The 27,254-nt window shown below is 42.8% G+C and overlaps 1 protein-coding gene across 3 annotated transcripts in view; it reads left to right on the top strand.

Annotated features, from left to right (window-relative positions):
- LOC126275603 (cytosolic purine 5'-nucleotidase) overlaps positions 1 to 27,254 on the top strand; it is a 413,580-nt gene that overhangs the window by 118,713 nt on the left and 267,613 nt on the right. The window contains exon 1 of one of the 3 annotated variants that reach the window (XM_049977211.1): positions 24,964 to 25,197. The exons of the other annotated variants lie outside the window; for them this stretch is intronic. Within the exon in view, the coding sequence (XP_049833168.1) occupies positions 25,058 to 25,197 (140 nt within the window). The 5' untranslated portion in view covers positions 24,964 to 25,057. Of the gene's footprint in view, positions 1 to 24,963; positions 25,198 to 27,254 lie in introns of those variants that run through there. 3 annotated transcript variants of the gene reach the window in all.

The following is a 27,254-nucleotide window of genomic DNA, read 5'->3' on the forward strand; positions in this document are numbered from 1 at the left end:
AGAAAACTCAAAAATGTGTTCGGAAATATAGAGTTCCTGCATCAACAAAAATTATTAGTTATTCGATCAGTATATCCTGAAATTCGTTGAATCCCTCCTTTAGTTAGTTGAACCTTCCACAGATAATTTTAGCGATTCTTTTATCGAAATGATGCAAAACTGGTCGGTTTACGTGATTTGTATACGTGTTTAGTGTTAACATTAATGACCAGTTTTTTTAGTCCTCCTAGTGGAACTATTCGTAAAACTACTTTTTTACAGACAGCCAGTTTTGAAATAGAAATTTGTCCATGCTATAGGAGGAGTTGTCCAGGAGAAATGATTTTAGTTTGGACTTAAAGCTTGTTCTGCTACCCATCAGACATATTTTGTTATTCGTAAAACGATGAAAACCTTTTGTCGCTGCATATTGAACTCATTTCTGAGCCAAGGACTGTTTTAATAATGGGTAATAAAGGTCGTTTTTTCCTCAAGTATTTTAGATTTGGACATCACTATTCTTCTCAAACTGTGATGGATTATTTATGGCGAATTTCAGTAACTAATATACGTGTAATGACGCAGTTAAAATGCGTAACTATGACTTTGTGCGTCTGCTATACTACATTGAGCAATAAATGAGGACTCGGTACGTCACCAAATTATACCTTGTTTTTCAAAAAGTAAGTACATAACAAAACATCATTACCTTCTCAGTAGTTTACATAAAAAGAACTGAAATGTCCGACAGGTGGCGAAAACAGAATGGAAACTATCATTCATCCCGGGTGCATTTGGTTGGACTCTGTGAGCCCTCTGTGAGCATTTATCACTGCCTAACACCTGCGTGGTATGCTCAGTATAGGTTTTTCGAGCTCACCCTGTGGTACCCATTTCCATTCTTCAATGAGAGCCCATGGGGAGTCTGTGGTGAAACAGGACGACCGCAAACACGAACACGTATGTCGAGCACGTCCCACATATTCGGGATGAAGTCTGGATTGGGACTCACCGCCGACCATTCCGTGTCCATTCAATGTTCAGGCTTCGCAAGACATTCGTGCTGACGCCCACCACATAGGCCCTAGCATTAGGACGAATTCAAGGTAACCACCCTATGCAGTAGCCACCAAATGATCCAACAGGATCTGTTCGATGTACTGCCTGGTGGTAAGGTGACCATGGACAAGGATAGGAACCGTACGGTTGTTAACACTGAAGCCTTCCCACAATATCACAGAACGTTGGAAGCCCCGCCCATGAACACGGCAGTCACCTTGCTTCATAGGATACCTGGACTTGTTTGTGAATAACACATTTCGTCAGCGACGATGCAGCCAGTTGACGTGAAAAATGTAAAATGTGTCGAGACTATAAAGAAGAACAAGAGTAACTGAACATAATTGTTTGAGAAGATCAATAATATATTTCTTCCAGTTCAAGTTTTCACCAGAATGTGCGCCAAAAAATTTGGAGCTTTCTACCCTACTTACTTAATCCTGCGCATGTGCTATGCCTGTTGTTGGTATGACTATTTGTTGTACAGAACTGAATCAGAGTGCTTTCACAAAATTAAGGGACAGTCTATTTTTAGAGAACCACTTGAAAATGTTTTTAAAAACATCATTAACAACCTCTTTTGTTGCTTTCTCTCTAATCGGAATTATTAGAACACTGCTATCGTCTGCAAAAAGTACAAATTCTGCTTGTTGAATGTTAAGTGAAAGGACATTCAAGTCCACTGAGGTAACAAAAGCCATGCGATGCCTCCTAAATATCGTGACGGACCTCCGGACCTCCTTGTGCCTGGCACAGTGAGGCAAGTTGGCGTGGCAGGGACTCAACACGTCGTTCGAAGTCCCCTGCAGAAATATTCAGCCTTGCTGCCTATAAAGCCTCACATAATTGCGAAAGTGACGCCGGTGTAGGATTTTGTGCATGACTTAACCTCTCAGTTATGTCCCATAAATTTTCGATGGCATTCATATCGGGTGATCGGGATGGCCAGATCGTTCGCTCGAATTGTGGCGCATGCTCTTCAAACCAACAATTGTGTCGCAGTGACATGGCGCAGCATTGTCGTCCATAAAAATTCCATCGTTCTTTCGAAACATAGAGTCCATGAATGACTGCAAATGGTCACCAAGTAGCCGGACACAACCATTTCCAGTCAATGATCGGTTCATTTGGACCAGAGGACCCAGTCTGTTCCACGTAAGCACAGCCCATTCCATTGTGGAGCCACGACCAGCTTATACAGTACCTTGTTGACAACTTGGGTCCATGGCTTTGTGGCGCCTGCGCCGCACTCGTACCCTACCATCAGCTCTTACCGACTGAAATAGGGACTTACCTGTCCAGCTCACGGTTTTCCAGACGTCTAGGGTGCAAACGATATTGTCACGAGCCAAGGGGAGGTTCTGCAGGTGATGTGCTGTTAGCACAGACACGTCGGTCGTCTGCTGCCATTGTCGCCAAATTTCGCCGCACTGTGGTAAGGGATACGTTCGTCGTACGTCCCACGCTGAGTCCTGCGTTTATTTAACGAAGTGCTGTTTGTTTCTTAACTCTGACAAAACGCAAACGCCGCTGCTCCCGGTCGTTAAGTGAAGGCCGTCAGCCAATGCGTTATACGTCGTGAGGGATAACGCCTGAAATTTAGTATTTTCGATTCAGCTCTGCCAATGCACTGCCCTTTTATACCTTGTGTACGCGATAATACCGCCATTTGTACATGTGCATGTCGCTATCCCATGAGTTTTGTCACCTGAGTGTGATTAAGGAATAGGAATGGACCCAAAATTGAACCCTGTGCACTTCCTTTTGTTTTCTCCCGTGTCACTAAAATTTTCTACATTTCCAACATTGTCTGAATTATTCAGCACGACTTTTTCTAAAGGTATCTTCACACTGAAAACCATCTGTAACAAACAAAGACACACAACTGTTGTAAGTTTGGCAAACTCGCAACTGTTGTGTGGTTGGCAAACTTATAACTATTGTCAACTGTTGCAAAATGTTGACAACAGGTTCAAACTCTTATAGACAAACGCATTTGGAGCTTCTTATTATTTTTATTACAGTAAGGTAAATGGGTTCTGACTGTGAAGATGCATTACGAAAATCATCCCCCAAATAGCCGCATGTGATCCAAAAAATTTTTGTTACAAAGAGAAACGCTTGGAGCTTAAAATTCTGTGTTGGAAGAGCTCTCCATGAAAGGCAGGCAAAGTTTCAAGAATTTTGTCAGAATGACACGCCGGCAGTTAGAAGGCTAGTACCACAAACTCAACGGAAAGACAGATTTTAGAGCTACACTATAAACCAGCGAAACAATCTATTGTAAGCCTTCGATGTTCAGCAACAGATGGCAATTATACAAGTTTGGTGCACTCTAATCGAATATCACTAGCCAAGATTAGTGAAAGTGTGCCTAGAGTGTGCAGAACTCAAAGATTTTTTGAAAGCAAGTACTCGGGAGATACCACTGTATAAACACAAGGAAGAAACCAAGCAGACGGCACGGCAATGCTCATGCGTCAGTGATATCGTAGAAGTTACTACACACTTCACCAGTTGCTATTAAACTAATGTTATCTTTCGGAATAATGTTAGAATTACAATTACTTCTTCCTGGACCCAAGCGTACTACAGCCTGTAGCCTGCAATTGTTGTATAAAATCTTGGCCATCTTTTAATTGCTAGCCTCTTTTATCTATCTAGCTCTATCTCTGTCCCTTTCTTTCTTACCTCCTTGTAGTTTAATTTTGTATTACATTGATTTCAATACAAGTAGTTTATGAATTATCATGCATTTCCATGAATTGTCACCCAAAAGTATTTATATTCACTTTGTAAAATGTAGGGCCCTAGTAGGATGTAAACGAGGACTCGAAACCCGCAGTGGCCATGATAGAAAAAGGAATAAATAAATGGAATTGTTTATGCTGCGTATGAAATACGAAAGCAGCTTCCGCTACTAACGAAATTATTTGCAATACGCTGAAAAAATGGCAGGAAAAAATCCAATGACGTACGACAACGTTTTCCGCTTTCCTAAAATTCGATGTTAGAAGGCATGAACAATACTAGAAATCACAAACAGTTTTCTTTTCCAAGACTCTTTGCACCACTTTCTGTACTGACGTAACGACACTGAATAGTTTGTCGTTTCGAAATGTCGAAAAGTCTTGTGAAAACGAATAATGTTTTCCCACCATCTTTACTAATTTGCTGATTGTTATGTATAATGCTGAATTTTGTTTAAATATGACAGCTAGACGCAACTGAAATATTTGCCTTATATTTTTGTATGTTCGCTGTTTCGTTATTTTTGTGCGGTCTGTTTGTCATCATATTGTGCATCTGAGTAAATATAGGAAACCCTACCATAGACATACGCAGGCTCCGAGTAAGATGGGTGTGGCTTATTTTCACTTACAGTTACAAAGCTGAGGCAGCGTCTTAATGTCACAGCTGCGTCGGAATATACTTAATGGAAGAGCGAATAAAAAAAGGAAGTGTTCATATTTACGAAGGGCGGTGGCCATCACCAGCGATCATACCTGAAACCTGCCCGCTCAGATGCCTGTGATGGCTGCAGCTGGAATGTAACTCGTCTGCAGTTTTTACTGCGTAGTGGCAAGAGCAACGTGAGGTGGCCTAGCACAGATCACATTACGAGACGTCTGCGTTGATGAATTGCTGGGGGATGGTAAAGACGCTTTTAAACTGCGTGGGCTCCACTGAGTTCGTCGACAAGTTTGTTGGCATCGACTGCCAGTAAACATCCACACCTTCAACACGAGCAGCACGCGGTTGATTGTGACAGAATGACGGGCAAGCGACACAGACTAATGCCGGCATACCAACATTTCCCTGGTAGCAAGCGCACATTTCCGCCAACAAAACAACTTGCTAACTAATGTGCCTGTAGATTGTAAGTTAATACCCGTTGTATTCTAGCGGTGCACTAGCTACTATGCTAGCAAATAACAGCAGTTTCTTACAGCAGTAAAGCCTGATGTTAGGACGAGACCAGACAATACCAGCCCCGCGGACGAAATGTACTCTTAAACAGGTGGCTAGTTACGTTTCAGCCCTGGATTTTAAGAAATGGAACTTTCAGTTATTTCGAAATTCTCTCAGTCTAGACAGCACGATATTACATCATTTTGAGCAAAAAGCGTCTCATTTTTTGTCTGCCTTCGGTAACAGTCTAGACTAATTTGCAACAAAAACCTTTTTTATTTTAGATATCTCGTTCCCAACAACCTTGCATAAAGTAGCTTTTTCACTAAAACGGGATCCTGTGAGAAACTAAACAAAAATTCGAGATAAGATAGGATTCTGTGTAATTGCTTAAGTTGTTTCTTGGGCTACGCAATAATATTTTACATCACCAACATAAACGCAATAGACCAACATTTTTCTTAAACAGAAAGTTGCAGTCTTTTTCCTCAGGAAACTTGGCAGGAAAAACGACAAGTATCTTACCGACTTACAGGTGCTTGGACTATTTCTGTTAAGATTCAGCGACCGATTTTTGCCATAAGCGACGAACCAAAAGCATCAGATGGTTGAAGTCACGAATATTCTCTTTCCAGAGGGAAGCAGTGAACAAAGTGATGGATAGAACAATGGTCTCACATGGCTTGTCTGTTCACACCTGAGTAACCGACTGTATGAGGAATGAACAAAAGGCCTTTGTTTAATGATTCATCACTGTGCCCAGCTCTGACTAAAGTACCTGCAGAGTTGCGTTTTAACACTCCTAACAGGGGCTAAAATGTTCTTTGTTGATAAACATCTGTTCTGCTACACAAAGACAAGTCCTTGTTTAACGGTGGTTCCCAAACCCTTAAAAAATACTTGAACGATTTACTTCAGATTTCTACATGATACTCTAATGAACATTCAAACGGATATAAATTATGTAATATATAAATATATATGTAATATGTAAATGGGAAATATTGTACACAAAATTCTCGAAAAGTTCTTGGGCGATTATCATCAAAGTTTTACGTGATCTTCTAGAAAACATTCGAACGGGCATTAGCTACGCATTTTTACACTGGAATTATAAATTTAAAAAAAAAGCCTTCAGTCACAAATGTTCGTGTTTTATTAAATACACGATGCATTTCGGACCCTGTGCGACCATCCTGAGGTGTAATTTGTCGTAATACGTGATTTATTATTTTCTTTGAATGAGATGAAATGCACATTTCTGTCATGAAAAGATTTGATGTTAGGTTATGAATTTCGTAAGTCAAACGTGGAAAATATGTGCGAAGTAGTGTGAAAAATCATGTAAACTTAACACATAATCCAAGAAAAGCATTTTTACTTTTTAGCACATCATACGTTCTTTTCTCCATCCTGTTCGTACATATCACTTCACTTTAGAGGCACATTTGCATACACATTTTGTAAACACTTCACAGATCTTTTTGTACATCGTGTGATCAAAGATGAATTTATTCATAGTGCCGGAGATCTAGTTATTAAAAAATTCACATATGCAGGCATAAATTCAGAATAGGTCTTAAAAATTACTGAAATAACTGTGGATTGCGAAATCTGTTTGTTCATTTAACATAGATTCTGTTTTATTTTTATTTTGTTGAGGTATATCTCCAACTGTTCTAACCGATTTAGGTTCAAATGGCTCTGAGCACTACGGGACTTAACATCTGGGGTCATCAGTCCCCTAGAACTTAGAGCTACTTAAACGTAACTAACCCAAGGACAGCACACACACCCATGCCCGAGGCAGGATTCGAACCTGCGACCGTAGCGGTCGCGTTGTTCCAGACTAGCGCCTAGAACCGCTCGACCACTCTGTCCGGCTTCGTTATATGATACTACCAAACCATTTTCTATACTGTTGAAGACATGTTTCGTTTCTAACATGTTGTGCAATAACTGATTTTTCGAAGCGGTTGAGCCTGAAAGCATTTATGTGTTCTTGAAAATGAGTTTTGAAGTTTCTGCCTGTTTTCTCTGCATAGTAGGCAGGACGCTGGGGCATGAGACTTTGTACACTCCACTGTTGTTGTGTGTTTATGTATTCGATTTTATGTCATGGGCTAGTAAGTTTCCTCACTTATTGTTAATTAAGAATGCAATTGTTACATTTATTTTTTGAAAATGTTAGCGATTTTTTTGTGATATGGGACCCATGTGTGGTATACTGGCAAATATTTTCTCTTCTTTCACAATATAGCCACTTGTTGTCATACTTTTGAATGTTTGTCTAAATTGTCAGTATTTTTGGATGTGCAGCCTTTGCTTATGATAATGCTTTTTATTGTATCTGCCTCATTCCTGAAGCTGTTTTCTTCTAAATCACGAAAGTGTACTCTGTATAGTATGGACCTAAATGTAGCATGTTTCTTTGTGGTGGGATGGCATAATGAATTGTCTAGCGTTATGTCTGTGTATGTGTGTTTTTCGTGTCTGCTGGGCTTATGTTTTTGTTGGTGGTTGGCGATTTTAAGATCCAGGAAATTAATGTTTTTGCTGCCCTCATGTTCTGTTTTGAGTTTTATGTTCTTGTGGAAGGAATTGAGTACTGCTAGTAGTTCTTTAATCTCCTCATTTGTTCCATCAAATAGCAGCAACATATCTCCAGTAATATATTATTTTACGTTTGAGTCTATTGTCTTCATTAAAGAACTTACTTCCCAGGTGGTTGAGAAATATGTGTGCCAGGAAAGTTGATATGCTAGTGCCCATGCAAGACCCTCTTTCTGTTGGTAAACTTTCCCATTAAATGTAAAGTAATTGTCTGACAATATTAGCTACAACACGTCCTTGACGTCTGATATTTATGAAATTGAAATTTTTTTTTATATCTTGCTAAGTTTTCAAAGATCATGTCTATTGTTACTTCAGTTGGTACGTTTGTAAATAGGTTAGTTACGTCAAAAGAGGCAATCATGGAACCTGCAGGAATTTTTATATCTCTAATTTTAGTGGCCGATTCATCTGTGTTCTTAACTGAGACAAGATTATAGTACTGCTTCAGAATTTCGCTCAGTAATTGGGAGACTTTGGAGGCAGGTGTATTTTTAGAAGTAACTATAGGTGTCAATGCAACATGGTGTTTATGGGTCTTAAGTTGAGCTCTGTCTTGGGGCTGTGGGATTCATTAAAATGAAAATTTAAAAAATTCTCTCTTGATAAACTTCTTCGGGGGTTTCTTTATGGTTATTATGCTTTGCTGATTAATTTTATTTATGTTGTGTGCTGGGGAGGGGGGCTCTAAGCATTATGGGACTTATTATGCTTATCCATTACGGATAATTTAGAACCGTGACTGTATACTGAATGTAAATAAGTTATACAGAACTGCAACCAGTCACTGTTTTGAATAATTATGTTTTATTTCATGAGCCGGTTTTCGAACCTTTTCAGGTTCAATCTTCAGATGATTTCAGGAAGTTACATCATTACTGCTAGCATAATGCTGGTTGCTGGCATGCGACAGTATACTGGCATACTATCCACAAGTTCATCAAGGTCCAGATTGTCCTACTCCTCAAAGGCGATTCTGCGTATATCCCTCATAGTGGTTGGTAGGTCACGTCGTCCATAAACAGCCCTTTTCAATCTGTCCCAGGCATGTTTGATAGGGTTCATGTCTGGAGAACATGCTGATAGCTCTAGTCAAGCGATGTCGTTATCCTGAAGGAAAGATGTGCACGATGGGGGCCCGAATTGTCGTCCATGAAGACGAATGTCTCGCCAATATGCTGCCTATATGGATGCACTATCAGTTGGAGGATGCCATTCGCGTGTCGTACAGCCGTTACGGCGCCTTCCATGACCACCAGAGGTGTACGTCGGTCCCATGTAATGCCATCCAAACACAGCAGGGAAACCCCACCTTCCTGCACTCGATGGACAGTGTCTAAGGCGTTCAGCCTGACCGGGTTGTCGCCAAACATGTCTGTCTGGTTGAAGGCATATGCGACACTCATCGGTGAAGAGAACTTCATACCAGTCCTGAGCGGTCCATTCGTCATGTTGTTGGGTCCGTCTGTAACGCGCTACATGGTGTGGCTGGAAAGATGGACCTCGCCAGTGAACCTCGCGGGAGTGAAGTTGTGCACCATGCAGCTTATTGCACACAGTTTGAGTCGTAACACGACGTCCTGTGACCACGAAAAGCATTATTCAACATGGTGACGTTGCTGTCAGGATTTCTCCGAGCCATAATCAGTAGGTGGCGGTCATCTACTGCTGTAGTAGCCCTTGGTCGGCCTGAGCGAGGCATGTCATCGACAGTTCCTGTCTCTCTGTATCTCCTCCATGTCCGAACAACATCGCTTTGATTCATTCCGAGACGCCTGGGGACACTTCCCTTGTTGAGAGCATTCCTGGCACAAAGTAACAATGCGGACGCGATCGAACCACGGTATTGACCGTTTAGGCATGGTTGAACTACAGACAACACGAGCCGTGTAGCTACCTCCTTCCTCGTGGAATGACTGGAACTGATCGGCAGTCGGACTCCTCCGTCTAATAGGAGGCAATTACAGGACGTGCTTGGATCAAGGAACAGTCGGAATTATAGTTGTAAACTGTTGTAGTTGCGCTGGAAAAGTCCCTGAGCTTCAAGCGCTAATAGAAAGCACAGAAGCTGATATCGTTATAGGTACAGAAAGCTGGCTAAAGCCTGAAATAAGTTCTGCAGAAATTTTTACAAAGTCTCAGACGGTGTTCAGGAAAGATAGATTAGGCAGAATTGGTGGTGGAGTGTTTGAGTCTGTCAGTAGTGGTTTATCTTGTAGTGAAGTCGAAGTAGATACTCCGTGCGAATTGGTGTGGGTGGAGGTTATACTTAACAGCCGAATTAAGTTAATAATTGGCTCCTTCTACCGACCCCCAGACTCCGATGATACAGTTGCGGAACAGTTCAGAGAAAGTTTGAGTCTCGTAACAAATAAATACCCCACTCATACGGTTATAGTTGGTGGGGACTTCAACCTACCCTCGGTATGTTGGCAAAAATACTTGTTCAAAACCGGTGGTAGGCAGAAAACGTCTTCCGAGATTGTCCTAAATGCTTTCTCCGAAAATTATTTCGAGCAGTTAGTCCACGAACCCACGCGAATTGTAAATGGTTGCGAAAACACACTTGACCTCTTAGCCACAAACAATCCAGAGCTGATAGAGAGCATCATGACTGATGCAGGGATTAGTGATCACAAGGTCATTGTAGCTAGGCTCAATACCATTTCTTCCAAATCCATCAGAAACAAACGCAAAATAATTTTATTTAAAAAAGCGGATAAAGTGCCACTAGAAGCCTTCCTAAAAGACAATTTCCATTCCTTCCGAACTGACTATGCGAATGTAGACGAGATGTGGCTCAAATTCAAAGATATAGTAGCAACAGCAATTGAGATATTCATACCTCATAAATTGGTAAGAGATGGAACGGATCCCCCGTGGTACACAAAAAAGGTCCGAACGCTGTTGCAGAGGCAACGGAAAAAGCTTGCGATGTTCAGAAGAACGCGAAATCCCGAAGATGGGCTAAAATTTACAGACGCGCGAAATTTGGCACGTACTTCGATGCGAGATGCCTTTAATAGGTTCCACAACGAAACATTGTCTCGAAATTTGGTAGAAAATCCGAAGAAATGCTGGTCGTATGTAAAGTACACAAGCGGCAAGACGCAGTCAATACCTTCGCTGCGCAGTGCCGATGGTACTTTTATCGACGACTGTGCCGCTAAAGCGGAGTTATTGAACGCAGTTTTCCGAAATTCCTTCACCGGGGAAGACGAATGGAATATTCCAGAATTTGAAACACGAACATCTGCTAGCATGAGTTTCTTAGAAGTAGATACCTTAGGTGTTGCGAAGCAACTCAAATCGCAGGTCCAGATTGTATACCGATTAGGTTCCTTTCAGATTACGCTGATACTATAGCTCCCTACTTAGCACTCATATACAACCGCTCGCTCACCGATAGATCTGTACCTACAGATTGGAAAATTGCGCAGGTCGCACCAGTGTTCAAGAAGGGTAGTAGGAGTAATCCATTTAACTACAGACCTATATCATTGACGTCGGTTTGCAGTAGGGTTTTGGAGCATATACTGTATTCAAACATTATGAATCAATTTGAAGGGAACGATCTATTGATACGTAATCAGCATGGCTTCAGAAAACATCGCTCTTGTGCAATGCAGCTAGCTCTTTATTCGCACGAAGTAATGGCCGCTATCGACAGGGGATCTCAAGTTGATTCCGTATTTCTAGATTTCCGGAAAGCTTTTGACACCGTTCCTCATAAGCGACTTCTAATCAAGCTGCGGAGCTATGGGGTATCGTCTCAGTTGTGCGACTGGATTCGTGATTTCCTATCAGGAAGGTCGCAGTTCGTAGTAATAGACGGCAAATCATCGAGTAAAACTGAAGTGATATCAGGTGTTCCCCAGGGAAGCGTCCTGGGACCTCTACTGTTCCTGATCTATATAAATGACCTGGATGACAATCTGAGCAGTTCTCTTAGACTGTTCGCAGATGATGCTGTAATTTACCGTCTAGTAAGGTCATCCGAAGACCAGTATCAGTTGCAAAGCGATTTAGAAAAGATTGCTGTATGGTGTGTCAGGTGGCAGTTGACGCTAAATAACGAAAAGTGTGAGATGATCCACATGAGTTCCAAAAGAAATCCGTTGGAATTCGATTACTCGATAAATAGTACAATTCTCAAGGCTGTCAATTCAACTAAGTACCTGGGTGTTAAAATTACGAACAACTTCAGTTGGAAGGACCACGTAGATAATATTGTCGGGAAGGCGAGCCAAAGGTTGCGTTTCATTGCAGGACACTTAGAAGATGCAACAAGTCCACTAAAGAGACAGCTTACACTACACTCGTTCGTCCTTTGTTAGAATATTGCTGCGCGGTGTGGGATCCTTACCAGGTGGGATTGACGGAGGACATCGAAAGGGTGCAAAAAAGGCCAGCTCGTTTTGTATTACCACCTTATAGGGGAGAGAGTGTGGCAGATATGATACACGAGTTGGGATGGAAGTCATTAAAGCATAGACGTTTTTCGTCGCGGCGAGACCTTTTTACGAAATTTCAGTCACCAACTTTCTCTTCCGAATGCAAAAATATTTTGTTGAGCCCAACCTACATAGGTAGGAATGATCATCAAAATAAAATAAGAGAAATCAGAGCTCGAACAGAAAGGTTTAGGTGTTCGTTTTTCCCGCTCGCTGTTCGGGAGTGGAATAGTAGAGAGATAGTATGATTGTGGTTCGATGACCCTCTGCCAAGCACTTAAATGTGAATTGCAGAGTAGTCATGTAGATGTAGATGTAGATGTAGGCTAATCTCAGGAACTGCTGCAAGGATTTTGATCCGGTTTTCACTAATAGATACACTCTTTCGCGAGGAAGGTTTCTGTGTATAATTTATTAATATTTCGTATAAAGTATCTTGAGTTGAAATGAATTAAAGTTGCGAAAATTATGCTACTGGAACATAGCAAACAGCCGCCATAACTAAAGAGAGCAGCAGTGTTTCGGGACATACCAGGCGGGGTCTAATTAGCCTTTGGTGTGGTGGTCAAGCAGTAGAGTGCGTAGTTAAAAGGTTTGGGATCAAATTCCGGCTTGTTCACTTGCTTTTAGTTTGCCTTTTAACCCAGATTCACATCTCGATAATGCGAAGATACGCATTTCGAAACGTGAGATACTTTTAAACTGCCAATTTCTGTTTCCCTCAGATTAGCAATCAAAAATCGCACTCTTGATTCACTGTAAATTCTTCAAACAAAGGGCAGTGAGTTACTCAACTTTCAAGTTTCGTAATAAATATCCTCAGGTTATGTGAGACTTACCATTTGAAATAATCAAATATTTTTAGCTAATAGTTCTCTTCAGTCGTTTGGAATCAATTACATAGCAAAAAAACATGTGAATCCAAAATAAGTGATGTTTTTTATGTTACATGTAAAACGTTTTGTGAAAATGGACCTCAGTGTGACAGTATGTTCTTTCAGCAGCACAGCAGATGACTCAAAATTCAACTTGCATGAATCAAATCTAGATGCGGACACGATTATTTTCCTGGCGTGGCGAAGAAATCTGTCTTGCAGCAATGATTCTCAACAATGCATCACAATACGTTCTAAGTTTCACAAGAGGAGTGCTGTAACGTGGGGAAACCTGTACATTTATGCGTTGTTTTTCGTATTTTTTCTCTTATTTGTGCCACCTCGTTCAGTCTCATATACATACTGAATCAGTCACACTCACATTTATCCATGATTTCCATACAGCATGTACGTTGGTTGTAAACATATTACTTAAATCCGAACGTGCTCCCACACTGCCATGAGACATCGTCGCAATCGCCAGTTCAATACGGAACACACAACATTCATGCCTCCAGAGAACTTTCCTGACGTCGCTTCTTACATAAGTTACAAGACAGTGGTGATATTCATTTACTTAACGTTGTTCTCTGAATTTTATTTTTAGCTTGACGCAGTGGTCCGTAAACTAAACACGCTACGCCAGATAAGCCGTCTGGTTGTAGACACGTAATGTTAACCCTACGAAGCCTGGCATGGTAGCTAATGCGAAGATCTAAATAAGTTCTTGGGAGCTGTCATAAAATGTCACCTAATAAGAAACGCTTCTAAAATACACTTGGCTAACTGAATACTAGATGCACCTTGTACATCTCTTAACTAGGAACAGAGGTATACTGTGTACTAAGAAAAACTTACCTCGATTAGGGCATTAACTGACCCACCAGTCGAAAACACGAGTATATGGACAATCTGACAGGCAGAGACACTTTTCTAGCGAATCCGGTCGAATGAGGAGGAAATTAATGGGGAATTAAAAGTTCATATTTCGCGTGGTCTGCTATTATGTTATAGGCGAAGTGAACGAAACAAAAATTCTGCAAAATCTCTCTTCGAAAACACTGGAAATAAGTAGCTAGGAAACTCACATACGAAGAAAATATTTTAAATTTCTTGGTAACAGATACGCTTAAGATCTTTGACAAAATTCATAACGCGACTACCGCTACTGAGTGCAATACATTTGCAACTGTAAAATTCACTATTCAGATAATCCCTGACAGAAAAATTGAGAGGCTTTAGGGAAAGTGATGTGGGAGCCCATGTTACAGGCGCTGTCCGGCCTAACCATCTTCGATCATACCAGCGCATTAGAAGCCTGCTTGCTTTAGCAGGAAAAAGGGGCGGTGCCCCATCGATTCATCTGCCACATTCCTCAACTACTGGCCAATGACATAATTTGAGCCAAATTAGATGTGGACTTCATCGAGATGTTTACTAACTAGGGCAATATTTCGCACTGAAGTTGTATGGTGTCTGTATGTAAAAACAGTTTAAACTAGTATACACAAAAGTTCTATATAAGATTCCCTGCGAAAGATGCTCTCTTTACCTTGTGAACAATGACGCAAAAATATATCACGACGCGATCCGACGTAGTTTATTGCTATTTAATGAACAAATTTCTCATCTCTATATTTAATATTTGATTCCATGTACATGACTAGATTAGTCTAATAAGCAAAACATGAATTATGAGTGGGCTGTCTTCTACACTTCAGAATACTTTGCTTTAAAGATACACGGCATTTCCATAAAACATTATATGGAGCATGGCACAACAATTGTTTGTCCGAAGTTTTCGAGGCAAACTTATCTTCTGGAATCTGAAAGCTCTCTATTTGATAATGTAGATGATTTTGTTCTTTCTTAACAGTTCGTAGCCTACAATATGAGAAATGGTTCTCATCGAAAAATCCGACGGAACAAGGCTGTGAGCCTAGCCTTTATCCTTGCTATACGAAGAATCAATGAGTTTATAATGTCACTTCATTTGACGAGGGAATGAAATGTAAATAAAAACTGAAGATTTGATTTTAATGTCTTTATTAATGTCCAAAGAATACAGTTACATAGAACATCAGCATTAGTGTGACATGAACCTCCTGGTGCTTACGCCACTGTCAAACAAAAACTTCATTTGCAAGAACAATACGTTACAAAGCCACAGAACATAACCATCAAGAACGAACAAGGACATCTGCAGGCCACCATGGGGGTGAAAGTCATATTGGAACTTCCGGTAACGCGAACCTGATTCTCTGCCAGGCCACGTGGAGTGCTGCAAGTTTATCAATTGTCCATCATTTTATTTTCTTGTTGGGTGAAGTCTACCATATTCGTTTTCGTTTCATAGTACATAAAAGTTGGTTCAAACGCATTATGTTTCTGATAACGACTTCTTGTTAGTATTGCACTCTTTGAATTAAATTGTAAATATATTGATCGTTTTCTTCTGGATTTTTGCTCGCATCAGTAATATTAGACTGAGTAAATGATTCTGTATGAATTCTTGCATCGTATACAACAGAATCTGGTCGTATTGCTGGGTGTTCTGTGGACGTATGTACATTGGTTACTGCTTACGAATTCACGTATTAACTACTCGATTTAAATGCATTGTAAAGTACATTGCTCGATTGTTGAAACAAATTTCGGGCTTGCACCCGGTCGTCGTTCAATACTTCGCACGATATTTCAACTGGGCACCTGCCAGTCATCTTCAGGTAGCTTCTCGAAACTTCGGATATGTGAGGCCATCTCCTCCCCGAAATTTCTTTCAACAGTCAATTCGCCGGGAAAAAATTAAAATTCACATCAGACGCCTTTACGGGGAGGAGATGGCCTCACATATCCGAAGTTTCGAGAAGCTACCTGAAGATGACTGACAGGTGCCCAGTTGAAATATCGTGCGAAGTATTGAACGACGACCGGTAGGAAAAGGGAGGGAGGGAAACGTAGTAAGTGAACATGGATTGGGGCTAAGAAATGAAAGAGGAAGCTGGTAGAATTTTGCAAAGAGCACAACTTAATCACAGCTAACACTTGTTTCAAGAATCATAAAAGAAGGTTGTATATATGGAAGAAGCATGGAGATACTGACAGATTTCAGATAGATTATATAATGGCAAGACGGAGATTTAGGAACCAGGTTTTAAATTGTCAGACATTTCCAGGGGCAGATGTGGACTCTGACCACAATTTACTTGTTATGAACTGTAGATTAAAACTGAAGAAACTGCAAAAAGGTGGGAATTTAAGGAGATGGGATCTAGATAAACTGACTAAGCCAGAGGTCGTACAGATTTTCAGGGAGAGCGTAAGGGAACAAATGGCAGGAATGGGGGAAAGAAATACAGTAGAAGAAGAATGAGTAACTTTGAGGAATGAAGTAGTGAAGGCAGCAGAGGATCAAGTAGGTAAAAAGACAATGGCTAGTAGAAATCCTCGGGTAACAGAAGAAATATTGAATGTAATTGATGAGAGGAGAGAATATAAAAATGCAGTAAATGAAGCAGGCAAAATGGGAATACAAACGTCTCAAAAATGAGATCGACAGGAAGTGCAAAATGGCTAAGCAGGGATGGATAGAGTATAAATGTAAGGATGTAGAGACTTATCTCACTAGGGGTAAGATAGATACTGCCTACAGGAAAATTAAAGAGACCTTTGGAGAAAAGAGAACCACTTGTATGAATATTAAGAGCTCAGCTGGAAACCCAGTTCTAAGCAAAGAAGGGAAAGCAGAAAGGTGTAAGGAGTATTAGAGTGTCTATACAGGGGCAATGCTCTTGAGGACAATATTATGGAAATGGAAGAGGATGTAGATGAAGACGAAATGGGTGATACGATACTGCGTGAAGAGTTTGACAGAGCACTGAAAGACCTGAGTCGAAACAAGGCCTCGGGAGTAGACAACATTCCATTAGAACTACTGACGGCCTTGTGAGAGCCAGTCCTGACTCTACCATCTGGTGAGCAAGATGTATGAGACAGGCGAAATACCCGCAGACTTCCAAAAGAATATAATAATTCCAATCCCAAAGAAAGCAGGTGTTGACAGATGTGAAAATTACCGAACTGTCAGTTTAATAAGTCACGGCTGCAAAATACTAACGCCAATTCTTTACAGACGAAAGGAAAAACTAGTAGAAGCCGACCTAGGGGAAGATCAATTTGGATTCCGTAGAAATATTGGAACATGTGAGGCAATACTGACCCTACGACTTATCTTAGAAGCTAGATTAAGGAAAGGCAAACCTACGTTTTTAGCATTTGTAGACTTAGAGAAAGCTTTAGACAATGTTGACTGGAATACTCTTTTTCAAATTCTGTAGGTGGCAGGGGTAAAATACAGGAAGCGAAAGGCTATTTACAATTTGTACAGAAACCAGATGGCAGTTATACGAGTCGAGGGGCATGAAAGGGAAGCAGTGGTTGGGAAGGGAGTGAGACAGGGTTGTAGCCTCTCCCCGATGTTATTCAATCTGTATATTGAAAAGCAGTGAAGGAAACAAAAGAAAAATTCGGAGTAGTTATTAAAATCCACGGAGAAGTAATAAAAACTTCGAGGTTCGCCGATGACATTTCAATTCTGCCAGAGACAGCAAAGGACTTGGAAGAGCAGTTGAATGGAATGGTAGTGTCTTGAAAGGAGGATATAAGATGAACATCAACAAAAACAAATCGAGGATAATTGAATGCAGTCGAATTAAGTCGGGTGATGGTGAGGGTATTAGATTAGGAAATGAGACACTTAAAGTAGTAAAGGAGTTTTGCTATTTGGGGAGCAAAATAACTGATGATGGTCGAAGTAGAGAGGATATAAAATGTAGACTGGCAATGGGAAGGAAAGCGTTTCTGAAGAAGAGTAATTTGTTAACATCGAGTATAGATTTAAGTGTCAGGAAGTCGTTTCTGAAAGTGTTTGTATGGAGTGTAGCCATGTATGGAAGTGAAACATGGACGATAAATAGTTTAGACAAGAAGGGAATAGAAGCTTTCGTCATGTGGTGCTACAGAAGAATGCTGAAGATTAGATGGGTAGATCACATAACTAATGAGGTGTTGAATAGGCTTGGGGAGAAGAGAAGTATGTGGCACAACTTGACTAGAAGAAGGGATCGGTTGGTGGGACATGTTCTGAGGCATCAAGGGATCACCAATTTAGTATTGGAGGGCAGCGTGGAGGTTAAAAATCGTAGAGGGAGACCAAGAGATGAATACATCAAGCAGATTCAGAAGGATGTAGGTTGCAGTAGGTACTGGGAGATGAAGAAGCTTGCACGGGATAGAGTAGCATGGAGACTGTATCAAACCAGTCTCAGGACTGAAGACAACAACAACAACAACAACAACAACAACAACAACAACATATTTTCCTCTCTCGGTCGCCCTCTTACCACACACACAATTGATACGCAAATTTGGTCATACATTAATCACTGAGGTCTTTGAGTAGGTTCTTAGCCTCTGGTTCTTGGTGCTTTATTATTAGGTTGGTGCAGGAGTTGGTAGCGTTTTTGTCCTGCATAGTGATATTCCAGTTGCTACGGGATTATTTATCGGTTGTGTCTTTTTATTTGTAGTCGCTGTTGCTATTTGAATTTGCATATCGTCATTTGGAGGTACTGAGTCGAGTTGTGGACGTTAGAAAATGGAGTGCCACTTGGAGATCGTTGAACACTTCCGACGTATTCCTTGCTTGAGTTCAGTAGAGGGGTGACAGCATCGGAGGCAGCCAGAAACATTTGCACCGTTATGGGGAGAACGCCGTTGTACAGAGCACGATATGAAGTTTTTTTCTCGTTTAAAAGAGAATCTATTAGACGTGAGTGGCTCCTAGTCCAGGAAGACCTTCTGGGTTCATGAAGATAGCTTAAACGCATTAATACACAATGATCCACCTCAGTGTACTCGAGAACTGGCACACGTGATGATCTGTGGTCATTGCTCCATCGTGCGTTACTTGGATGGAAAAGGCTAAAAAATCGGGAGCATGAGTATCACATGCTCTAAGCCAAAATCACAAAAATCACCGGGTAGGCATATGTGCATCTCTGCACGTCGTCAATTGGTTCATTAACAGCACCGATCATTTCTATCCTGTATCGTTGGTGGTGACGAGAAATGGTGTCTTTATGCTAGTATAGGGAAGAGGAGGGAACGGATGACCCCAAACAAAGGAGCAACTCGCCGTACAAAAACTTGCGGGCATCTACGAAAGATAATGTTATTCATCTGGTGGAACAGCGGCGGTGTGAGGTACTAAGAATCGCTTCCCCAGGATGTAACCATCGCTGCTGACATTTATTGTTAACAACTAAGAAGTATTGCAGACGCAATCCAAGAACCACGAGCAGGAAAACTGTTGAAATGATGGTACTCCACGATAATGCCCGCCCGCCTTCTGCTAGACTGCCAAAAAGCACTACACAGGCGTTGCGTTGGGAAGTCATTCCGCACCCACTTTATTCACCTGACTGTGCGCCCTCAGATTTTTCCCTTTTCCGCTCTCTATCGAGCACCCTTCAAGGGACTTCCTTACTGGATGAAAATGCGTCCCAAACAAGCCCCGACGAGTTCTTCGCCACAAAACCACGTTATTTGTAGTGTCGTGAAATCGCAAAGGGATCCCAGCGTTGGCAGATTGTTGTAGTGAAGGAGAATATATTTCTGATGACTAAAGCCTCTGCTATGTGTATGTGTTGTGTGTATTAAACTTACGGAAAAACTCTACGAACTTATGAACCGACCCAGCACCTTTAGTCTTGATACCGGATAGAAGGCGAGCGGGAGAATTGGGCTGATTCTACGCGGTGTATTTTACGATAATTTATTCAGCATTAAATATTACGAAATATAATGAAATATTCATGCTGGCTGGCCTGTCTTGCTCAAAAGTAAAATGTCAGAATATTAAAAGTATCACAAATTCAGTTTTACGCTAACAAAATCTGTGACAAACTATTTTGAAAATAAGAAATTACAGGTCTTATAAAAGAAATATAAGCAAGGGGTTGGACAAGATTCCACCAACGGAAATTAAAATAAGGTACCTCTTCTTACGGCTGCACTGTAGTTGGTGACTGTGTGACCCACAGGAAATGACTGAACCAGATGACTTCGACCCGGTGTACATGTAACTTCCTCGAGAAGGCTCCAACAATATTTTGTGGCCGTGTCGCCTACACGTTGAAGCCCGCGACTTCAGATCAGTCAGTGCCCGTCACACCAACACACGACCGCTTGCTGGTTGTCGTCGAGTGGAACTCCCACCGATGCTGTCACTGGCGGCGCCCATCAGTTAACCTTGGCCAAGGAGGCAGCAACTGCGTTGTCTAGGTCTCCCAACAACCTCGCTAGTTAACGCCGCCAGGAAGTTCATGTTGAATTCAATGGCAACGTGCCCGTGTACTTAACTCTGAAGTTTTACCGTTATGCTTTGAGATTTTCGCTCCCCAATCACGAACACAGGGCAATAGCAGTGTATAGGTTTGATGCGGCCTGACACGAGTTCCTCTCCTATGCCAACATCCTCATCTCAGAGTAATACTTGCAATTATCTGTTTGATATATTTCAGCCCCTGTCTTGCAATGCCCTTTTAACCTCCACAGCTCCCTCGAGTCACATGGAAGCTATTCTGCCGGACGGTGTGGCCGAACGGTTCTAGGTTCTAGGCCCTTTAGTCCGGAACCGTGCTGCTGCTACGGTCGCAGGTTCGAATCCTGCCTCGGGTATGGATGTGTGTGATGTCCTTAGGTTAGTTAGGTTTAAGTGGTTCTAAGTCTAGGGGACTGATGACCTCAGATGTTAAGTCCCATAGTGCTTAGAGCCATTTTTGGAAGCTATTCTTCGATGTCTGTACACATCTCCTATCATCCTGCTCCTTCTTCTTGTCAATGTATTCCGCAGGTCCCTCTCACCATCGATTCTGCGGGAAACCGCTTCATTATAATCAGTCCACCTAATTTTAAACATCCTTATACAGCAGCACATCTGTAAATGTGTCGAGTCTCTTTTCTTTTCCCCTTTTCTCAGTCCACGTTTCTCTTCGATACAATGTTGTGCTCCAAACGTACATTCTCAGGAATTTCTTCCTCATATTAACGACAATGTTTCCTACTAACAGACTTCATTTGGCTGGGAGTGCCCTCTTTGCCTCTGATAATCTGCTTTCCTATCTTTCTGTTTATATTCCTTCCAGGAAAGCAGAATTCACTTTGCTTCCACCGTGGTCCCCGAAATTGATGGTATGTTTCTCATTACTCTTTCTTCTGTTCCTCATTATTTTCGACCTTGTCAAGTTTACTTTGAATCCATATTCTACACTCAGCAGACTCCTCATTATATTCAGGCTGTCCTGTAATTCTTCTTCACTTTCATCCAAGATAGTAATCTTAATGGTTCAAATGACTCTAAGCACTATGGGACTCAACATCTGAGGTCATCAATCCCCTAGAACTTAGAACTACTTAAACCTAACTAACCTCAGGACATCACACACATCCATGCCCGATGCAGGATTCGAACCTGTGACCGTACCTGCGGCGCGGTTCCGGACTGAAGCGCCCCGAACCGCTCGCCACAGCGGCCGGCCAATAGTAATCTCATCAGCTCATTTTATCATTGATATTCTTTCACACTCAATTTTAATCCTGCTCCTAAACCTATCTTTTATTTCTATCATTGCTTCTTCGGTGTTCAGACTGAACACTTGGAGACAAAGACTGCATCACTGTCTTCTGGCCTTTTTAACCTGAGCACGATGTTCTTGGTCTTATATTTTTATTTTTCCTTCTCGATTCTTATACATATTGTACACGGTGCAGTCCATGAATGTGGCCACCGCCTAAGTTCGACATCAACGTGCAATAACTACCCACAAAAGGCAGCTGGCAACCCTGGCAGTGGTGGGTGTATAAAGCGTGTCGGAGGGAAAGGGGGAGGGGGGAGGGACGTAGGAAACAGTACAGCGAGAGAGCGATTTATCTGACGCCCAAAAGGACATGATCATTGGTTTTCCGGCCAAAGGTGGAAGCAGTTCCAAAACGGCTGAGTTCGGAAACTGTTCGCGTGGGGCCTGCGTTAAAATATACCGTGCAACAAAAAGTGGTGCTATCCAAAACTGGTGCCGAGGCCACTGCGGTCCACCACGGACCATAGATGACAGGGGAGAACGACGGTGGGAGATGTGTACGGGCAAACACACGTGCAACTGTTCAGCAGTTGAACGTCCATATGAAACAAAAAGTTGCCGCCAGTGTCCCATCGACGACCGTTCAGCAAACGTTTGCCTATGGACCTCCACAGCAGGCGCCTGGTTCGTGCACCCGCTCTGACTGCTGTTCATCGGCGACGAAGGCTGGAATTTTCTCACAAATACTGCAACTGGACGTCCGCTAGGTGGTGATACGTGGCCTTCTCAAATGAATCACGTTTTACTCTCAGTCGGACAGATGTCCTTTGGCATGTACGGGCGCAATAGTGGTCGGAAGGTCCCAGCCCGGAGGAGGTAGCGTTACGCACTGGGGAATGTTTTCGTGGCATTCCTTGAGTGATCTCGTCATTCTGGAAGGCACAATGGATCAACACAAGTATGCAAGTATCCTTTGTTTTTCTTCAGCACGATGGAATCTACAAGCAGGACAATGAAACGTGTCGCACAGCTCGCCGTTTGCGTGTGTGGTTCGAAAAGCACGAGGATGATTTTACCATACTCCCCTGGCAACCACCCCCCCCCCCCCCCCCCCACCACCACCACCACCGGAGGCCGGCCGGGGCGGCCTAGCGGTTCTAGGCGCTTCCGTGTGGAACCGCGCGACCGCTACGGTCGCAGGTTCGAATCCTGCATCGGGTATGGATGTGTGTCATGTCCTTAGGTTACTTAGCAAGTAGTTCTAAGTTCTAGGGGACTGATGACCTCAGATGTTAACTCCCATAGTGCTCAGAGCCATTTGAACCATTTTGAACTCACCTCCGGGTTTAAATCCAATCGAGAATCTGTGGGACCATCTCGATCGGGCGCCGTGGATCCTCAGCCGTGAAGTCTAGCGCAGCTGAGCGCGACACTGGAGTTGGCGTGGCTTCATTCACATCACTGTCGGTATCTTCTAGAACCACAATGACGCTCTTTATGCACATCTGCACTGCGAACGCTGGTTAGTCAGGCTTTTGACAGGCGGTCACATTAATGTGAGTGGACCGTTTATATTACCCGTCGTTCCCTACATCTTACACCTATTTTCCTGAGAATTTAGTACACCTTTCACTATTCCACATTATTGAACGCTTTTTTCTACGTCCACAAATCCTCTGAAAGTGTCTTGATTTGTCTTGTCTTGCTCCCATTATCGGGCGCTACTTCAGAACTACCTCTCTGGGGCTTTTACATTCCGTAAGGCCGAACTAATGGTCATCTAACACATCCTCAGTTTTATTTACCGTTCTTCCTTATACACGGTGTTTATAAACGAATATCGGGGTTTTAACGCTTTATAATATTTATTACATTAAACTTAAAGTTATAAATGATATGTCAACTGAAAGAGCAACTCACTTTTACCAAGAATCTTATAAATGTTCAATGTGAGCACTATATGTCACACGGCACACATCAAGTCCATAGCCGAGTTCTTCCCAAACGTTCATAATTTTGTCTTCAGTGATTGTAGCAACAGCTGCTTCAATCCCGTTTCTTAATTCAGGAAGGTCTGCTGGGCTGGTCGGGGTGGCCGAGCGGTTCTAGGCGCTACAGTCTGGAACCGCGCGACCGCTAAGGTCACAGGTTCGAATCCTGCCTCGGGCATGGATGTGTGTGATGTCCTTAGGTTAGTTAGGTTTAAGTAGTTCTAAGTTCTAGGGGACTGATGACCTCAGAAGTTAAGTCCCATAGCGCTCAGACCCAGGTCTGGTAGCAGCGGAGGCACGTACACACGATCCTTGATGAAGCCCTAAAGGAAAAAATCGCATGGCGTTAGGTCGGGTGAACGTGGAGGCCATGCAAAGCAAGCCCTGTCATTCGGCTCCTTGCGGCCTACCAGCGCTCGGCTATAGACTCGATGTGTACCGTGTGGCAAATGGTGCTCACACTGAACATTTATAAGATTATTAGTAAAACTGATTGAGTTGCTCTTTCGTTTGACATGTCATTTATAACTGTAAGTTTAATGTAATAAATAGTATAAAGCGTTAAAACCCCGATATTCACTTATAAACACCCTATATTATTCTTGTCAGCTACTTTGATGCCTGAGCTGTGAAACTGATTGTTAGGTATTTCGCATTTTTCTGTTCTTGCTATCTTCTGGATTACCGAGAGAGGTAGCGCTGTAGTTAGCACACTGGGCTCGCATTCGGGAAGACGACGATTCAAACCCTCGTCAGGCCATCCAGATTTAGGTTTTCCGTGATTTCCCTAGATCACTTCAGGCAAATTCCGGGATGGTTCCTTCGACAGGGCACTGCCGCTTTCCTCCCAATTGTTTCATAACCCGAGCTTCTGCTGCATCTCTAATGACCTCGTTGTCGACGACATGTTAAACACTAATCTCCTCCTCCTCCTCCTCCTCCTCCTCCTCCTCCTCCTCCTCCAACTTCCGGATTGTGTGGATGCTATTTTTCCAATCTTTGATGATATGAGACTCGCAGATTCTACAAAGCAACTTGAACAGTCGCTTGGTTTCCACTTCCTCCAAAGATTTTATAAATTGCAAAGGAATGTTATCGAAGCCTTTGGCCTTATTTGAACTCACCTCTTCGAAAGCTCCGTTAACTCTGACTCTACTAGTGCATTGTGGTATAAAACAAGCTCCAGTTGCATAACGTACTTATTGTCACGATTGGTTTTGAAAATCGTCGGGTGCTCGGTACACCCTGTAGTTAATGGATGCTCGAGGACTTACACCGTGAATCTTGTGACAACTAATTGGTCACCTGAAAATGCCCTGGGGGCCTCAACAGTTTGTGGCAGTAAAGGCGCTTTTGTGCAACTGGAGCCGCTGTTACGTGACTCTCGCGAACTCGGGACACTGGCGGCGGCTCCCGCGCCACCATTACGCGCCGCAGGGCCAGTAGGCCCTTAGGCCGGGACGAGATAACGAGCAGTGCTGTGCTTTGTGCCGCGGCAGGCGCAACTCACGGACCCTGCCTCAGCCGCTGTCGCCATGCCAGGCGGTTGCAAGGCGCCTCTGCCGGTGCCGGACCCGGAGCCGGTGTCTCCACAGCACTGCGTACAAAATAATCACGAGCAAAGCGAAACCTGTAATGTTTCACGTTCGGCCGCGTTTCATCGTGCGAGGGGACCGTAAGTACTGAAAAAAAATAAGGATGTCTTTTCTCTTGCTTCATTACACCCGTCCCCTCTGTTGGCGGTCTTACAGAAAGGGCTTCTTAGTAGGTGCTCTGTTCGGCTCGTTGTGTCTCTTCCGCAGTAGAGAGATCCAAATCGTGGAAATCCACTAGTACTGCGCGGACGCATTCTGACGTTTCCTTGCTTATATAACGGTTGGCGGTTTTATAACTGGTTGCCTGTGGATAAACAGTTCCTCTTTCGATATGCGACTCCTTCTGTGAAACGGGTACCTTTCGAATATGAAACGTTTTATGAAGAATATAGTTAATGATGATTCGACCGCGTGCAGTTCCGTCACCATACGAACATTGTCTAATACTTGATACAATTTGCCTGTACGTTGTTCATTTCGTGAGTATCTGCAGGTGCGCCTCAGTGTGGTCCCATATATAAAAAAAATAATCTGCAAAATTCGCAGATCGCGTTTACAACTGCTGTAACAACAGTATTAATGTCTATTACCATTTAAATCACGGCATCTTAGTATCTGGGGAAAAAGTTTACCAGAAAATTATCGAAGTAGGAAGAATTGACATTTGAGGTGGAATTTCTACATTGGATTGACGGAAGGACTAACAACTTCATTTAATCTTATTGTTTCTTTATTTTTATGTCCTTTTTGCGTTGTCATTACAGTTAATGGTAACTAATTTCAAACTTATTCATTTATTTTCAAATCATTACGTGTGTTAAAAGTACATCATTAGTTAAACTATAAAATTCAAATATTAAAGTACACTCTGGTGACAAAAGTCGAGGGATAGGGATATGTACACATGTAGATGGCTGTAGTATCGTGTACACAAGGTATAAAAGGGCAGTGCACTGGCGGAGCTGTCATTTGTACTCAGGTGTTTCATGTGAAAAGGTTTCCGACGTGATTATGGCCTCACGATGGGAGTTAACACACTTTGAACATGGAATGTTAGTTGCAGCTAGACTCGTAGGATATTCCGTTTCGGAAATAGTCAGGAAATTCAATATTCCGGGATCAACAGTGTCAAGGGTGTGCCGAAAATACGACATTCCAGGCATTACTTCTCATCACGTACAACGCAGTGGCCGTTCGCCGCCACTTCACGACCGAGAGCAGCAGCGTTTGTATAGAACCGTCAGTGCTAAAAGACAAGCAACACTGCGCGAAATAACCACAGAAATCACTGTGGGACTGACGTACGACTAACGTATCCGTTATGATTGTGCGGCAAAATTTGGCGTCAACGGAGTATGGCAATAAGCGATCGACACCTTTGCTAACAGCACCACATCGCCTGGAGCATTTCTCCTGAGCTCGTAACCGTATTGGTTGGACGCTAGAAACCGTATTGGTTGGACGCTAGACGAGTGGAAAACCGTGGCCTGGTCAGATGAGCCCCGATTTCAGTTGGGAAGAGCTGATGGTTGGGTTCGAGTGTGGCGCAGACCCCCAAGAAGCCATGGACCCAAATTATCAACAAGGCATGGTGTGGGCTGTTCAAATGGCTCTGAGCACTATGCGACTTAACATCTGTGGTCATCAGTCGCCTAGAACTTAGAACTAATTAAACCTAACTAACCTAAGGACATCACACACATCCATGCCCGAGGCAGGATTCGAACCTGCGACCGTAGCAGTCGCCCGGTTCCGGACTGAGTGCCTAGAACCGCGAGACCACCGCGGCCGGCGGTGTGGGCTGTGCTTATATGGAATGGACTGGGTCATCTGGTCCAACTGAACCGATCATTGATTGGAAATGGTTATGGTCCGCTACTTGGAGACCATTTGCAGCCATTCATGGACACTGTTTCCACCGAGCGAGGTGGCGCAATGGTTAGCACACTGGACTCGCATTCGGCAGGACGTCGGTTCAATCCCGCGTCAGGCCATCCTTCTTTAGGTTTTCCGTGATTTCCCTAGATCACTTCAGGCAAATGCCAGGATGGTTCCTTTGCAAGGTCGCGGCCGGATTCCTTCCCCATAGTTCCCTAATCCGAGCTTGTGCACCGTCTCTAATGACCTCGTTGTCGAC

The sequence above is a fragment of the Schistocerca gregaria genome, chromosome 1 (assembly GCF_023897955.1).
Source record: "Schistocerca gregaria isolate iqSchGreg1 chromosome 1, iqSchGreg1.2, whole genome shotgun sequence".
Classification (NCBI taxonomy): Eukaryota; Metazoa; Arthropoda; class Insecta; order Orthoptera; family Acrididae; genus Schistocerca; species Schistocerca gregaria.